At 38.5% G+C, this 17,953-nt stretch overlaps 1 protein-coding gene across 1 annotated transcript in view; it reads left to right on the top strand.

The window, feature by feature from the left end:
* CCDC151 (Coiled-coil domain containing protein 151) overlaps window positions 1-17,953 on the top strand; it is a 58,951-nt gene that overhangs the window by 32,851 nt on the left and 8,147 nt on the right. Inside the window, exons 6-9 of the mRNA XM_081764248.1 lie at window positions 627-742; window positions 2,402-2,589; window positions 12,359-12,536; window positions 15,454-15,598. Coding sequence (XP_081620374.1) covers window positions 627-742; window positions 2,402-2,589; window positions 12,359-12,536; window positions 15,454-15,598 — 627 coding nt within the window. The remainder of the gene's footprint in view (window positions 1-626; window positions 743-2,401; window positions 2,590-12,358; window positions 12,537-15,453; window positions 15,599-17,953) is intronic.

Below are 17,953 nucleotides of genomic sequence, written 5' to 3'. Positions count from 1 at the left end.
AGATAATGAAATGTAACTTACCTCAGTAATAGATAATGTTATTCTACACCTGAAAATACGAATCGGAAGAATTTTCAGTGTTGCCATCCATAGAAATTACAATGTGACCAGAATTTGAATTACCCAAAAATCTAAGTTATGGCAGCAACTAGAAAAATGAACTCAACGGGAATTGATGACTTATCATGCTGTCTGTGTTCCTTGTTAATTACTTTTTAAATAATATTTGTATTTTAATCCTACTGATAATTAAAATTTATTTATTTTGTACTCTTTATTATAATATAAATACAGTTTGTAATATGATGAGCTGAATTAGCTAGTGAAACAAAAATTTCTGCATTTTTTCTATAAATCAATAATGTCGTTTATCTTTTATATGTAAACAAACATTGTAAATTGGCAGAATGTCTGTTGTGTTGTTACAATAAATAAATAAATAATCCCTTTAATACAATACGAGATGCAGAAATGTAGAAAACAGCTACGAACCAGTAATATAGATAGGGAAAACACACTTTTTCCAGCGAATTTTTTACTCAGATTTCTTGGTAATTCCTCAGTGACATCATAAACAAAATGTAGCGAGTGGAATTGAAATTTAATGACTGAAATTTTTGTTTCAGAACGTTCAGAGGGAAGCATCTGATTTAAGAGATGAAACGAAAGGAACGTTGATGTCTCAAGAAGTTGCTGCTTTGAACTTGGGAAAGGAAAGGGAGACGAAATTAGAAGACATGAAGTAAGAGTTCTTAAGTTTATCTTTCTTTGTTATCAGCTGATAACACTTAATAATATGGCTTTAACAATGTTGCAACAAGAAAACATACGAAGTTGCATAATATTTAGAGAAAAAAGGATTTTCCTTCCTTTGGTGGTCTAGCGATTGTCTGTTGTCATTTCGTAGGCTTGTAAGACACAGAGCTGCCACCTTTTCAAAGCAAAATGTCTGGACGCTTCATTCAGTTTTCCATCTTTACAAAGCAAAATGTAGAAACACTTTCTCCAGCTATTAGGGGAGGGGGTAGCAATGTTTCTTTTTTCGTAATAATGTAGTATGCATTTTCTACCTATAGTGAAGAGCAAATGATTTATATGTAATTGATAAAAGGAAAATGAAGCCGTTTAAATTATTAGGCCCTATAAAATAGACAGGGCCGGCCTTAAGCCGATTGCTCCCAATCGGTCCCCGCGCCTAAAGGGGCCCCGCGCTAGTGCCGTCTACTCTACTGTCCAGTCTAATCTACTCTTCAGTGCCGTTTTAACGGCATATTAGGCCCGAGAACAAGTAAGTGCGATGTAGTCCCTATGAGTAAATTTTGCTCCAAATACATGCAATTAATACATGCCATTCTGTTCATGGGCTCCCCGACAAAGTGGCTATGGTACCGTTAAGATGGCTCTGCTACTCTCAGTTGTCAAGTACACACAACAATATATTGCAATACAGGTACAGTACATCCATGGACTCCACAAGGGAAGGTATGGCCTCTCCCTAACAAGTAAATGATTAATTTGTATTAAGTTTCCGGGCATAAGGAAATATTGTTTGAATTTAATGCTGCAGTAGTTTCTTTATTTTTATACGTTTACAACTTCTGTTGTAAAAATAAATATTATGTCCATGGAGTATTCTGCACACCCCCAACACCCCTAATACTTCCCCAAATTTCCTTACACACATCTATGGGCATAAAAATATTGTTTTCTTTGAGTTTGTGTAAAGAGTTATATCATTATTCTGGGTGCAGACCATCTTTTATTTTGAACACTCCACTAAGTAAAAGTTCCTGGCGTTCTTACTGATTATGTCATGTGATACTAACGTGAATACCGAGATATCAAATAAATCAGCCTCAGTGCAACTTCTTTGGATATCCTTTCTCTTATTAAAAATACAAAACCAGAGGACAAACTTTGCCCTCCCCTGCGAAAACTCCCGTGGATGTATCTTCGTTATTAATAATATTAATAACCGCTCATTTCTGAAGGGAGAGAGTCTGATAATAGACTCTTAAACGTCTAGATTTTAAAACAAGCCGAATTTTTCCTCTACTTTATTTTACGTTCATATTTCTATTATAATTTTATTATGGCTATTCGTTACATAATAATAACGAAAGCACGTTCTTCACATATTAGAATAGAAGGTACATAATGTACGAAAATACGCTCCACTATCGATAGTGCATAAGTTTAATGTATTTTAACAATATTTTGTTGATTTGCATTTTGTGTTCGAATCCTTACGTAGGGCAAGGTATTTCTTTCTTTCTTTTTTCAGTAGGACCAATGAAGTACGGATATTTTTTTAAAAAAATAAAGAAAGGTAAAAATCAAAATTATTTTTGTGCTCTTCTTTAAGGAGATATGCTAATTGTAAATTTCTGTTTATTTACAGGCACCGTCTGGAGACAAGACGCCATGAACTAGAGGTATTAGGTCGAAAGATTTTGCCAAGCATGGCTGTTTTTATGCGAGAATCTCAGTCCGATACAGATACATCAGGCCCTATATCTGAAGATGCTTTGCAAAGCAAAACAATTGAATCGCTGGAGAAAGCTTTGAATAAGCTGAAGGCAGCTACAGGTATTATATTCAAATAGCAACCCATAACAATTTATCAAATAAACAATAGGACATCATTATCTTAAGGTTAAGGTTAGATCTTTTCAATGAATCTGGGGACATTACACCTAAGTTTACGTTTATATTAATAAGACAATACATTAAAACAACTATATTAAATGCAGAAACTGTTCCGAGGAAATGTGGATGTCTGGTAATCTCATTATAGATCTTGGCAATTTCAATAAAAATTGCTACAATGATAATCACAATTGAAATGAACTTGCCAGAGTGTAGTTTCTGGCAACACTTGCACATTAAGGTCTTCTTTTTTTCTTTTCACTGATGTTTGGATGACGTATTTCTTTCAACAATCGTTTAAATTTTTGAATTTACTTTAATAATCTTCCTACTCATCAGAACACAGATGTTTGTACTGTTCTTTCATATTTATGTCATAATCATCATTCCTTCTCAACGCCCCCTTTAGTTTGAAGATCAGAGCCGTTAGACATGAAACTAAAAGTCAATTTTGTTCTCGTTTTGACTCTAAAACCCTCAAATTTAACCTAATTCTTCATGTTAACTAATGAGAATAAAACGACAATCGATCAAAAATTTAAAACTGAGAATTTGAGGTCAGTCGCCGAGGCCGAAGAAACCAGGGCAGTAATTAAAACTCATGTTGATCATGTTCTTTGATGTGACAATTATCGTTTACAGTGAGTTACTGAATTCGTGCCATTTGGCCAGACGATTAAGCAGGACGTTAACTTCGTTCAGGGCATGGGAAGAGATGGGAGTTGCGTCAGAACAGTACAAATTCATCACGACAACGCACCAAGTCACAACGCTCTCAACATTCGGCAGTTACTGGGCAAGAACTTTGCCGTCCCGCCCACCATCCCACTCACCATCTATCTTCACACCCCTATTCACATATTTTGCCCCGTACGATTTTTTTATTATTCCCCAAGCTGAATGAGACCCAGTTTGAAGTCATGAAGGCCACCAAACAGGCTGTAACGACGAAGCTTCGGAATATCCCAGCAGAATTCTTCCAGTATTTGATAGAGGTGTGGCAAAGACAGATAGAGAAGTATGTTAGAGTGAAGGTTAAACAATGTACTTTGTTCGCATAGGAATTGTCAGTGCCACCAGTCCGTTTTTTTCTTTTTAAGATAAACCTCGTATTTCATAGGGCAGCGTTCCAATTTGGTGATCCGCGGTTTCCTAAGGGTTCGAGTAACAAATGAGTTCGAAAACATGAAAAATGAACTTTAAAGGCCCATAGTTGCAAAACCAGTGTTGGGCAAAATCAATTGAAATCAATTGCAATTGATCAATCAATTGAAAGTAATTGCTCTGAAAATCAATTGCAATTAATTTCAATTGCAATTGATTTCAATTTGTAATTGACAATTAATTTCAATTGCAATTGAATTCAATCATAAAATTTGCAATTAAATTTTCGTCAATTGTTAATTGTTAATTGGTCACCAGGCAATTGAAACTTTTAATTGTTAATTGTCAATTGCAAAGGGTGCAATTGAAACATTTAATTGTTAATTGCAATTGACAATTGAAACTTGTAATTGTTAATTGTAATTGTTAATTGCAATTGAAGTTAGCAATTAAAACTGAAGATAAGAAGATGTGTGTATATTGTAATGTCCACTTGTTACTGTTTTATATATTTCAAATAAGGTACTTATAAGAAATGCTGGATACCTACCATCCCTTTCCCCCCCTGGGAAGAAAGCCGTGAAACTAAGTATTTTTTTTAAAAAATATATTATGTTTATGGTTCTATCCCCCTCGAAAGAACTCTATATGCCCGTCATGCATACAATGGGAATGAGCACGAGCGAGTTCGAGCGAGTTTTCTTTAAAACTCGACTCGACTCGAAGCAGACATCTTTGAGTTCGACTCGAGATCTCGGCTCCAAAAATTTCCCCCAACTCGACTCGAATTCGGATCGAGTTTCCAGTCGAGTCGAGCCAATTCGAGCTAAATCCTTAGTGTAGTTCCAAGTACTACTATCTTCAAGTATCCTACTTAGACAATATAATTATCAATGATACTACTACTACTACTATAACGAATTATTATTATAACACCGTGTACCTGTATAAACATGGAATATAGGTGGTTTGTATCGGAATACTAAAAATTAGTTAACTGTCGATCTCGGTAGTCAAGAAATCTTCAGGAGGCAAGGACATCGGTCACGAGGTTCTTGGTTTGAGGAGCAAGTATTCGGGCTCGAGCCAAAAATTGTTAGAAGTTATGGGACTCCAGCCAAACATGTTTAAAACTGCTCGACCCGTTTTTAGGGTTGTCAACGACTCAAGCGGCTCGCTCACAGCTCATTCACTTATCGAGCGGAACCGAGAAGTGAGCCGAGCCAACAGCTCATCCAACCGAGCCAGCTCGAGCCGAACCGAACCGAGCTGATTGCTTACCCCAACCGAGCCGGTTCGAGCCATTGGCTCAGTTAAGCTAACTCGAACCCAGCCTATGGACTCGTTTCAACGGAGCTGGTTCGAGCCATTGGCTCCAATCGAGCCGAGTCGATAACTCATCTTTACCGAGCCGGTTCAAGCCATTGGCTCAATTGAGCCCAGTCGATGGGTAATCCCAACCAAGCCAGCTCAAGCTGTACTCTCAGTTGAACCGAACCGGGCCGGTTGACATCACTATTCCGGTTGGGCTTCTACTTTGGCTAAAAAATTGGACCGTGCAGTTCTCAGCCTTGATGGTAAGAACTACAAAAAATGATATGAAATCTTTAGGTTTACGTCCCACGCTTATTCCGGTTAGGCTAAAGGAGACGGTGATGATGGGAAATGAATGAAATGAAGAAAGTGGGAGGAAACGGGAGAACCCCGAGAAAATCCACGAGCACGTGTTTGTCCACCAGAAAGTCCAAACTGCGCGAGCTGGGATCGAACCAGGGATCTCAAGCACCGGAGGTGGACGTTTTACCACTGACCCACCGCGCCCCCTTGTAAGAACTACAGTATATACTTATATTGGTGCTCACGGCGTCATTAACTTGTTCCACCACCAACGAATTTCGAGGTACTTCGTTTTGCATCTTTTGTGCGTGTTTTGTGTCGCTTTGTGCGCCTATTCCCACATTTTGTGCATCACCGGAAGTGGGTCAAAATGGGCCTACAAATATGGCGGAACAAATTATTGCTCTTCCGCCACCAATGAATTTCGAGGTCGTTTCCTTCACATCGTTTTGTGCCGTTTTGTGCGTCATGGGAAGTGGGTTAAATTGAGTCCTCAAGGTGGGACTAATATGACCAAGAGTTCCGCCACTATTAAATCTCGAGGTCGTTAATTTCACATCGCGTACCCTTTTGTGCGTCTATTTCGACGTTTTGTGCGTCACTGGAAGACGGTCAAAATGGGCCTCGAAGGTGGGACGAAAATGACCCACTTCTCCGCCACTACCGAATTTCGAGGTCCTACCTTTTGCATCGACTACTTAATTTTCGTGCTGTTTCGTGCCCCCATTTCCACGTTTTGTGCGTCACCAGAAGTGGGTCAAAATGGGCTTCCAAGATGGGACGAAAATGACCCACTGTTCCGCCACTATCGAATTTCGAGGTCGTTAATTTCACATCGCGTACCCTTTTGTGCGCGTATTTCGACGTTTTGTGCGTCACTGGAAGACGGTCAAAATGGGCCTCGAATGTGGGACGAAAATGACCTACTGCTCCGCCACTACCAAATTTCATGGTCCTTCCTTTCGCATCGACTAGTGAATGTTTCGTGCCGTTTCGTGCCCTTATTTCCACGTTTTGCGCGTCACCAGAAGTGTGTCAAAATGGGCCTCCAAAGGGTGACCAAAATGACCCATTGTTCCGACACTATCGAATTTCTAGGTCGTTTCTTTTACATCGTTTAGTGCCTATTTTTTTAAAAAATTTTCTGTACCTATTTCCTCGTCTTGTGCGTCACCGGAAGTGAGTTAAACAGGCCTTTAAAGTGGGAGTTAAATGGCTCACTGTTCTGCCACTGTCGAATTTTGGGGTCGGTTCTTTCGCATCGTTTAGTGCCTGTTTTGTACGTTTTGTGCGTCACCAGAAGTGTGTCAAAATGGGCTTCCAAAGTATAACGAAAATGACCCACTTCTCCGTCACTACCGAATTTCGTGGTCCTTCCTTTCGCATCGACTAGTGAATGTTACGTGCCGTTTCGTGCCCTTATTTCCACGTTTTGCGCGTCACCAGAAGTGTGTCAAAATGGGCCTCCAAAGTGTGACGAAAATGACTCACTCCTCCGCACTACCGAATTTCGAGGTCCTTCCTTTCGCATTGACTAGTGCCTGTTTTGTTACGTTTTGTGCCCCTATTTCCACGTTTTGTTCGTCACCAGAAGTGTGTCAAGATGAGCCTCTAAGATGTGACGAAAATGACCCACTGTTCCGACACTATCGAATTTCTAGATCGTTACTTTCGCATCGTTTAGTGCCCTTTTTTTTTAAGTTTTCTGCGCCTATTTCTCATCTTGTGCATCACCCGAGGTGAGTTAAACGGGGCTTTAAAGTGGGAGTTAAATGGCTCACTGTTCCGCCACTATCGAATTTTGGGGTTGGTTCTTTCGCATCATTTAGTGTGTATTTTGTACCGTTCTGTTCGCCTACTTCCACGTTTTGAGCATCACCAGAAATGCGTCAAAATGGTCCATCAATGTGTGAGAAAGTAGAGCCATTGTTCCGGCACTATCGAATTTGGAGGTTGTTTCTTTCGCATCGTATAATGCCTGCTTTGTACTGTTTTGTGCTCCTATTTCCACTTTAGTGCGACAACGAAAATGGGTCAAAATGGCCTACAAGTATAGCGGAATAACTTAATGCTGTTCCGTCACCATCGAATGTCGAGGTCGTTTTCTTCACATTTTTTATGCATGATTTGTGTCGCTTTGTGCATCAGTGGGAGAGGGTCAAAATGGACCTTGAAAGTGGAATGGATATGTCTTTTTCTGCCATATTTGTAGGTCGTCTTTGACCCACTTTCGTTGGCCTACAAAACGTGAAAATATGCGCAGAAACGGTAAAAACATGCACTAAACCCAATGCGAAAAAGCGACCTTGAAATTCGATACTGGTGGGAGAGAGGATCATTTTTCTTCCCACATTCAATGCCCATTTTGACCCACTACCATTGATTCACAAAACGTGGAAATAGGTTTACAAAACGGTAGAAAACACGCACAAGATGATGTGAAGGAAACGACCTCGAAATCGTTCCTGACGGAACAGCATTAACTTGTTCCGCCATATTTGTAGGATAACATTGACCCATTTCCGGTGACGCAGAAAACGAGGAAATAGGCGCACAAAACGACACAAAAAATTTCCATGTAATTAAGCTAAATTTCCATTTAAGTTTGTAAGCTTAATTATATGGAAAATTTTATACATTTTTCCTTTACGTTGGTCTACTTTACGTTGATTTGGTACTTTTCAATTTTATTCAGTTTTCCACTGAAAAGTATCTATAATTCAACAAGGAAATAATTATTAATTATAATTATCATCTATATAATTGAATTCATGTAATTTGTTCCATAACAAACACTTTACCATTTCGTACTAGCTGTTATGCCCGTTCTTCGCATGGATCAGATAAAATATCAATGTAAACGAACTGAACAACGGGAGAACAATTAAGAAACATTTCTAAAATTGGATATATTGGATGGAAGTGTTTTCATTGGGAAGGCCGATGGGGGCTGAATTTGAACGTATACACTATCGGGGGTGTCACTATACGTCTGAGCAACCCCAATAGATATGGATTCGACACAAATTCTACTACTTTTACATGTCCCGGTGAACCACCCCTCAGACCCCCTTGGTTCGTATTGTGAAAAAATCTCCTCTGGCCCCCACCAACCCCCAACCAATAGCGCGAAAACTATGAATGTGACACTAACATATGCCATTTTCTACTACTTTTTACATATGCCGGTAAAGGTCCCTATAATCCTCTGGTTCCAATTTTAAAAAAAAACAATGCCTCTGGCCCACAGCCGATGGAGGCTGTATTTGGAAGTCAACGCCTGTGGAAGTATCATCATTCATCTCAGCGACAGCGAAAACTATGGATTTGACACTAATATCGGTCACTTTCCATTATTTTTACATGTCTCGCAATTCCCCACCCCCGGTGACTCCCGGCCCGCATACAATGGTGGCTAAATTTGAAAATCATCGCTAATGAAAGTATCACCATTGATCTCAGCCACCGCGAAAACTACGGATTTGACATCGGTCATTGTGGATTATTTTTACATGTCTCGTGATCCCCTTTATAATGCCCCTCTTTCTTAGCTGATGGGGGCTAAATATGAAAGTAAACGCGGTCTTGAGTTTCACCATTGACCTCAGCTATCCCGAAAACTATGGTTTGACATTAATATCAGTCATTTTCGATTATTTTTACATGCCTCGGAATTCCCCCCTCTGGTGACCCAAGGCCCGCATACAACGGTGGATGAATTTGAAAGTCATCGTTAATGGTAGTGTCGCCATTGATATCAGCAACCGCGAAAACTATGGATTTGACACTAATATCGGTCATTTTGGATTACTTTTACGTTTCGGTATCCCCCCCCCCCCCGTTGACCGACGGCCCGCAGCCGAACACGGTGAATTTGGAAGTTAATGCAATCGGAGTTTCACCATGGATCTCAGCGACCACGAAAACTATGAAATCGACACTGATATCGTTCTACTTTTACATGTCCCGGTAAACGCCCCCCTGAGACCCCCTGGTTCAAATTTTGTTAAAAACGCTTTGCCTTGGTGTGGGACCTGGACCAAGGTATCTTTGACCAAAATTTGGTAACTCTCGGTCGACTTTTCTGGTCCCCAGGCCGGTCCCGGTAAACGTCCCCTGGAGACCCCCTAGTAAGGAATTAAAAAAAAAAAACTCTTCGTCTTGGTCTGGGGCCTAGACCAAGCTACCCGTGACCAAATTTTGAAAAGTTTCGGTCCACTCGTCTCGTCCACAGGCCGCACAAAGATAGACAGACAGACACACGAACAAACTCTATTTTATTTATATTAGAAAGGTCAGATCCGCCGTTATTGTATTAGTGCAGTGCTTGAGCGACTGATCGTAGAAATTCAAACTCCGATGAGTGATAATTTTATAGGCTTGTTTTATTACAAGTTTAAACTCTTTAGTCAGTAGAGAAGAGGGCGTGAATCATGGGTCAGAGTTGATGACAATGGGTTTTGGTGGGTCTGTGGGTCACAGTGGGTAAGAGTGGTTTATGGTGGGTGGTGAGTCAGAGTGGGTCACGGTGGGTCGTGGGTCACGACGGGTGGTGAGTCAATTGGTCGTGGCTAAAGTTTTCATTGCCCCACGCCCTTTCTGAACTACAGTGTTGCAAATTAATCAGTGAAAATCAATTGCAATTGATCAATCAATTGAAAGTAATTGCTGTGGAAATCAATTGCAATTGAATCAATTGCCAATTAATTTCAATTGCAATTGAATTACAGAATTCAATTGCAATTACTTTCCACTGCAATTACTTTCAATCAATTGATCAATTGCAATTGATTCTCCTTTTTCAATGGCCAACTGCAATTAACAATTAACCATTACTTATTTCAATTGTTAATTGCAATTAACAATTAAATTTACAGATTAATTGTTAATTGTTAATTCAATTGAAATTTGCCCAACACTGTGCAAAACCATGGGAACTACCGTAGTCGGGTCAAGACTTCACTTAAGGAATTAATATTTGCGCTATCCCCACAGTTTCAGAATCCTGTGGTACACACGCAACAATTTTTAGGTCCTATAATATTGGAGCTATGGACATTTAAACTTCCGTTTTTTCATGTTTTCGGCAACCTATAACTCCGAAAGGAAGCATTTGTGCACCTAGGTTGGTCTATATTTTTCGTCTTATCTTGATGCTAGGAATCGCCCCACGTTGTCGGTGTTATATTAAAACACCTGTATATTCAACAGTTGCGGATCCAGGGGGCGATCGGGGCGATCTCCTCCCCCCCCAGAAGAGGACACTTTTTTTATTTTATATACATACAAAACCCATACCAGAGTTTGGAGCTCTTAAAAGTAGTTCTAAGTAGTAGTATTACAACCCACCGACCCCCCAGAAGTCGGTCCTGGATCCGCCCCTGATATTCGATATTTATATTGTATAGTATGTCACATGCTTATAACATAAACGAAGATTGGGTGTTTAATATAGTTAATATATCGTCTCAAATACTACATTTATGAAGATATCAAAATTTAAGGGTGTGGGGTCCATAGCTTACAGCAAAAATAAAAAAGGGGTCCGTAACTCTGAAGTAATTCCAGAAGTATGGGAACGATTGCCATAGAGAACTATAGAAGTATAACGCAAACAGTAGTAATTGGAGCATTACTATAATTCAATAAGAATTTTGTGCTTGTTTAGTTTTCCAAAATAGTTGAATACAGAGAGCAACCAGACACTACACTTATAGGCTACTTAATCGAAGAAGTCGCTTTCGATTTCTTATTTCTCATGTTTGCTAAGACAGAGGGTCCTTGTTTGCATAACAACAGTAGACAATAACTGTAAATTATATGGGAATTATTTTGATATACAAGGTTAGCATAAATGATTTACCAGGTTACAAAACAGTGTATATTTAGAAGCATCAGACTTACGAAGATGAATGATACATGAAAAGATATAAGTTTGGGGTACATACTAGGGATGCTCAATGTATGCACCTGTGGTCAGACGGCACACGTTCAGTACGTTCCATACATTCAACAGCATGTTCCTGTCTATGTTCATTACAGCAGCAGTGATCCATTCCTTTAGTTTTTGCAGCGGGCAGGAGAAGTGATGCAGTTAGATAAATATGTCCTCGACTGCCAATAGCGCTGCAAGAACTAAAGGGACACATCACTGCTTTTGTGATGAACATTGACAGGGACATGCTATTGAACGTATGGAACGAACTGAATTACTGTTTGTTCTAGTGCCACTCTCACATACTCGTATTGTGTGCAGCAAGGATGCTATAAAATAGAGGATTTACCTGTACAACAAAATCGTGAAGCCATACGTCACAGTTTCACCTCCCTCACTCTGCGCACTCAGCCCAATAAGATCGCAATGTTTTGAGCCAGCATTCATGGCGGAAGCGAGAGTAGCCAATCAGACTCTGTTGTTGTGTCGATACTCGGTTGTTTTTTGGCTTCATTGAGTTAATAGAATGAAGATACTTATGCGCAGATCCTCTATTTTATAACATCCTTGGTATACAGTGCACACATTAAACATCCATAGTATATGTACCAGAAACTTGGTGAGTATATATACCACTCGTCTTTGTGAGTGTGATATTTATAAATACTGTCTTCTGTAAAACGAGGAATCATTTATGTTAACTTTGCATAGTAAAACCGGAATAAAGTTTTAAATTCGATGGACTATATTTAGATTCTAGTGAATTTGTGGCATATCACTAAAGTATGCAGTATTTTTAAAGCTTTTCTGGGCTGGGCTGTTGAATTAAGCCTGGCGAATGCATAACGGCACTAGTCTAATCACTTCGCTGCAGATGTGCCCTAAAAAAAAGTAATGTGTGCCACGATCGAAATTGAGAATCACTGCTCTACGTTTCCAACTAAGCGAGCAGAGCTCAACAATTATTGATTAATGTGGATCTGGAGGCTTCTCTGTAGTTTCCTTTGAACTTCGTGTAGAATATAGTCTTATTTGATGTGCTTGATATTTCAGGAGAAAAGGAACCGGAAGACTTGTTTAATAAATTTGTTTCACAAAAGGAGACAAATGACCGTTTGCTTTACTTGAAAGACAATGCGGAGAAACAGAAGAAACAATTAGAGGAGGCAAAAGAATCATGGAACCTTGAACTGGAAAAATATAAATTTGCTGCAGTGAAAGAAAAAGCTCAGTTAAGTATTAATGAAATTTTCCCTCATAAAAGTTATAAATATTGTAGTACAAAATTGTTTCTTTTAAGCACAATCATCTATAGAAACTGATAAGTTATCAATTGAGCGCATCAAAAGTTTATCTCATAAAAACCAAATGTTTTTGGGCTATATGTGATACTTAACGTGTTACTTCCTAGAATTAGGTTCAATTTTCGTCTGGACAATCTAGAAGAAAGGGTGTTTACTCCAGGTAACATTTTGATCGTGCCTCGGAAATGTGACACTGACAAGTAAACCTTACGTTTGGGTGAATCGAGTTGCTGACTGAGACACATATGAGAAAGTAGTACTGAATGTGGTCAGTATTTCAGTGAAGTTGTAGGTGCGAAGCTCCAGGGGTTTAGGAGATACAGCTACCAGAATATCATATGGAAGTACACAATAGTCTTCATACAGTTGGAGGTAAAAGCTCTGTAAGACCTCTTGTAACGACAAAAGGTGAATAACAAATATATGGGTAAATATTGGGGCTAGGGGGAAGTCATATAGTAAGGGTATACCTGACGGCGGCTATCTTGAAATCCGCCATTTTGAATTAAGGTTAAGTTTTTAAAATAGGAATATGGTCATGTGATACATGGTTTAAGGCGCAAATTTAATCAGAAGAACAATGGTGACGTTAATTTTGATTTACGCGCAATTGGTAAAAAGTTACAGGGAAATTAAATATTATTACAGCATATGTATTAGTCCTTTACCCCACCTTGTAAATTTTGTGTTAATGATAATAATTAAATAAAAAGCAGGTGGATAAATATTAAATTATGGTAAGAGTTGCCTTGATGGCGGCCATGTTCAAATCCGACATTTTGAATCAGACAAAAGTTTTAAACAAAACGCATAACATTGACACCTTATTAATAGCAAATTTTACCATAAATCCAACGGTATAACCATTTTTGCTTTATCATTAACCAGCACAAAATTAAATGGTTCACTCCTTACGACTACTGCTTTGACGGAATTGTTAACGACAAATGTGTCAAGTGTAACTCGATTGCCTTTGTTAGGTGTGCTCACTGTGAGCAGAGCATTTGTGCAAGTCATGCACTCTTTTCTGAACTACATATTGATTGTACTAATTGAGGACTTTTCTGGAAGAAAGACCCAAGTTCAATTATGACTCAATTCCACTTTGGTCATTTTTCCTTGAATTAGCAACTTGTTTATGCAATAACAAATGCTGGTTAATGATAAAGCAAAAATGGTTATACCGTTGGATTTATGGTAAAATTTGCTATTAATAAGGTGTCAATGTTATGCGTTTTGTTTAAAACTTTTGTCTGATTCAAAATGGCGGATTTGAACATGGCTGCCATCAAGGCAACTCTTATCATAGACCTAATATTTATCCACCTGCTTTTTATTTAATTATTATCATTAACACAAAATTTACAAGGTGGGGTAAAGGACTAATACATATGCTGTAATAATATTTAATTTCCCTGTAACTTTTTACCAATTGCGCGTAAATCAAAATTAATGTCACCATTGTTCTTCTGATTAAATTTGCGCCTTAAATCATGTATCACATGACCATATTCCTATTTTAAAAACTTAACCTTAATTCAAATTGGCGGATTTCAAGATGGCCGCCGTCAGGTATACCCTTACTATATGACTTCCCCCTAGCCCTAATATTTACCCATATATTTGTTATTCACCTTTTGTCGTTACAAGAGGTCTTACAGAGCTTTTACCTCCAACTGTATGAAGACTATTGTGTACTTCCATATGATATTCTGGTAGCTGTATCTCCTAAACCCCTGGAGCTTCGCACCTACAACTTCACTGAAATACTGACCACATTCAGTACTACTTTCTCATATGTGTCTCAGTCAGCAACTCGATTCACCCAAACGTAAGGTTTACTTGTGAGAAACACACGAAGCAACACTACTGTTTGATTGATTTCGATGTCTTACATATATTATTTTTTAAAAAAATATTTTTCCAACATTAGCACTTCTGTCACCGTTAAGCGCAGACTAACCACAATAGATACGAATCTGCTATTTGGGGTCAGAAAAAGCTTAAATAGTATCGGGAAACTACACAATATTCTATTCAGATAGTGCTAAGTCCGAGCTGGTTCATTTCTATGTAAAGGAATATCCGAATTCGTGAATCTGGAACAGTTTGTACTCATCTTTTTCTTTATCGTCTTGTTTGTACAGATTTAACTAAGAGTATGAAATTTAAACTTTCACGATTAAAAAAAAATGATACTATATCACATACAGCATTAAACCAAAGGATGAATAAATCACTTTGTTTGTTAGTAAATTAAAATTACATAAACAAAATTTAACTGTATGAAGCGCTAAATTCCACTATGCCCAACACAGTGGATGGAATAGGTCAAACACACAGCTTCATTTGGCTTCCTTGCTATATTCGTGTCTGCTCGGGTTTATTCGGAAGAGAACGTTCCTCGCACCACCGGCCGGCAATAATTGAATGTTGGACAGCGTTGAACCCTTGCAGAACAGACAACATGGCGCTTGTATGCAGTGAGGCATTGAAGGGACGTTTTTCTTTAGAAAATGTAGGATTAAGAATATTGTAAATCTTACTTGGAGATGTACAAGAGAGAGAGAATATGCTGTTCCATCTATTCGCTGCTGGCGTATCATAATTATTGAAAGCTCTGGTGGAAACCAACCCTTGCTCCCTTCCACTCTGGATATTCAAAGATGGTGCGTTTCGCGCTAACTAAAGTAACAACATTCCTGATATATATTAAAATCTACGTAAAAATAATTTTCATTTTGTTTGTAAATAGTTACATACTCTTTTGTCTAAAAGATTTACGCCATCTTGACCTACTCACTAACTTCTACAGTAGGATATAATGAAATGTTACTTTTCCAGGAATGTTGTTGAACAAGAAAAAATAAAAGAAGCCATAGAACAAGAAAGAATCAGAAAAGAAGAAATTGAATTAAAAATGGCGAAGGTACTGAAGCAATTGACGGCCATTAAAGACGTATTATATAATTTTTGTTTAAAAATGGAGGTATGTTGTGTTTATTGTTTCATATTTTTCCTCTTCTTTAGATAAAGAGGATATATTTTTCAATATTTATAATTATTATTCACAAGAATTATTGTAATTTTAAGTGGTGATGATTTTAGGTCTCCGGGGGAAAAAATTCCTTCCTCTCCAACTACGAAATGCCCCTGCGGCAAAACTTCTCAGTAAATACTACCAAGATCCTCTCTGTATTAAAATTCCCTTTGTCATTGGACAAAATCTGAAAAAATCAGTGGTCACTGATTTAAAGCAATGTTAACAATGTTTGATAAGTAAAATATGGTAAATCGTGAAATGCTGTCTGTGTTGGATACAGAAAAAGCTTTCGGAAGGAATGATGTCCACTAGAACAGAATACATAGAGGATAAGTTGTTAACAATCCATTATGAACCATTATAGTTAATTGCGAAATCAAAGGAAATGGAGGCCACAAACTACATCGAACTTAAATCTCATTCACAATTGCTAGCAAGTTACCTCAAATATCTTATTTATTTGATTATATATATATAAACTTTTTATAAACTCTCTCTCTCTCTCTCTCTCTCTCTCTATATATATATATATATATATATATATATATATATATATATATATATATATATATATATATATATATATATATATATATATATATATATATATATACCGTAGAACGGGGCTACTTTGACAGGTTTTGTACTACTTTAGATGTGTACAGGAGACACTGGCTGCAATCAGTCAATGATACTATTCTCATCATAACAATGGATATCTAGGTTATCACATCCATTACTGAACTTAAGTTTCTGCAAGTAAGTTTTGGCGGGAAAAATTAAAGAATTACGTGTCAAAGTAATCCTCAGGGTGGGGCTACTTTGACATCTTATGTATTTGCTGTATAAGGTCAAAGTTATCCGACGTATGGGGTTACTTGAACATGGAATTAATGTAAATCTAGTGTAAAACACTGTTTTGGTCATGCGTAATGTATGCTGTATGCTTTTTAACAAGGAAATCTTGATTGTTTTACATCATTATACAAAATTATACAAGTTTTTCTTAAAGCTTTACTTTTAACACACCTTTACAAGTAACAACGGATGGAAAACCTCAATCGTCAACATTACAATCGTAACTAGCATACTGTGGATTTTTGGATCCAATATTGCAAAACCAACACACCCATTTTTCGCACCTGACACACTCAATTCACTCTTTTCCGCCAGTATTGTTTCGAAAGTCGCTCATACAGATCTCACACGTGTTTTCGTCATACCCTTTTATTTTCTTCGCCTTTTTTCCCTGGCGGGGTTTCTTTTGGAGCTGTCACGGTTGTCCGGTTTCTAGTGCTTCTATCAGGTGTTCCTCGACCACCTCTTTCGTCACCAAGGTCTCTCCGATGTCTCCCTCTTCCACCCTCATATCTGGTCCCAGTTTCCGGTTCTTCTTCCCATAGAAGCAACTGTTTTTAAGGAGAAATCAAGATCGTTTTCCCTCGCTTCCCTCCGCTCGTCCTCGCTCTGGTGCTTGGCTCCGCTCTGGAATCGTGAAGAAACTGCAGGAGACTTGCATCTTTGTCTTTCTTGACCTGTGTGCTGTCGGGCTCTTTGGATAACTTTGAGAGGGGAGCTTCGACGTTTAGGGGAACCAGATCTGTCGCGCGGAATCCTGCCTTCAGGTTCTCACCTACGGTAGGAGCCAGGGAATCTATGAGTTGGGACAGTAGGCTAGGGAATTATTCCTTGGAAATCGATCCGATTTTTCGGGTCTCCTTCCGCCATGAACTCAATACGGCTATCCACTTCTTTAGTTTCCTATACACACTCACGTCCAGAGGCTGGAGCAGATGCGTCAAGTTGCAAAAGAAGAATCACGCATGTTCATAGAAAAGAAGAATCACTCATGTCAAAGTAGCACCGCACTATGTCAAAGTAGCCCCGTTTTACGGTAATTCCTAAGGAAAATGTCATGTCTATGTTCTCTGCAGAAAGGTAGATCCTAGCTCAGTCAGTCTAATACAATGAAGTGTGGCTACTAAAGAAACCACCAAGAGTACGGTGACCAGCTATTTTCTCCACTCAGCTCTAAAGAGCATACATAAAATTGTAAATTAGGAAGCTGTAGTGATAGAAGATTCATAATCAGACATCATTGTCTGTAAAAACAAAGTAATTATAACTTCATCACATTACTTACAGAGGTTGATTCAGTTATATTGAGCCGAAGTAAATATGCAACAGTACCGCGCATGCGCAACCCATTTTCGTGAAATTGCCAGGAGGAGGCAAGCAACAGTATCTCGTCAATCTCGTAGAAGAGCGGTGTGATCGAGCATAGTCTGATGCCACCGAAAG

The sequence above is a fragment of the Thermobia domestica genome, chromosome 7 (assembly GCF_964235325.1).
Source record: "Thermobia domestica chromosome 7, izTheDome1.hap1.1, whole genome shotgun sequence".
Taxonomy (NCBI): domain Eukaryota; kingdom Metazoa; phylum Arthropoda; class Insecta; order Zygentoma; family Lepismatidae; genus Thermobia; species Thermobia domestica.
The sequence above is the reverse complement of the archived record's forward strand: the minus strand, read 5'-3'. Positions and strand labels throughout refer to the sequence as shown.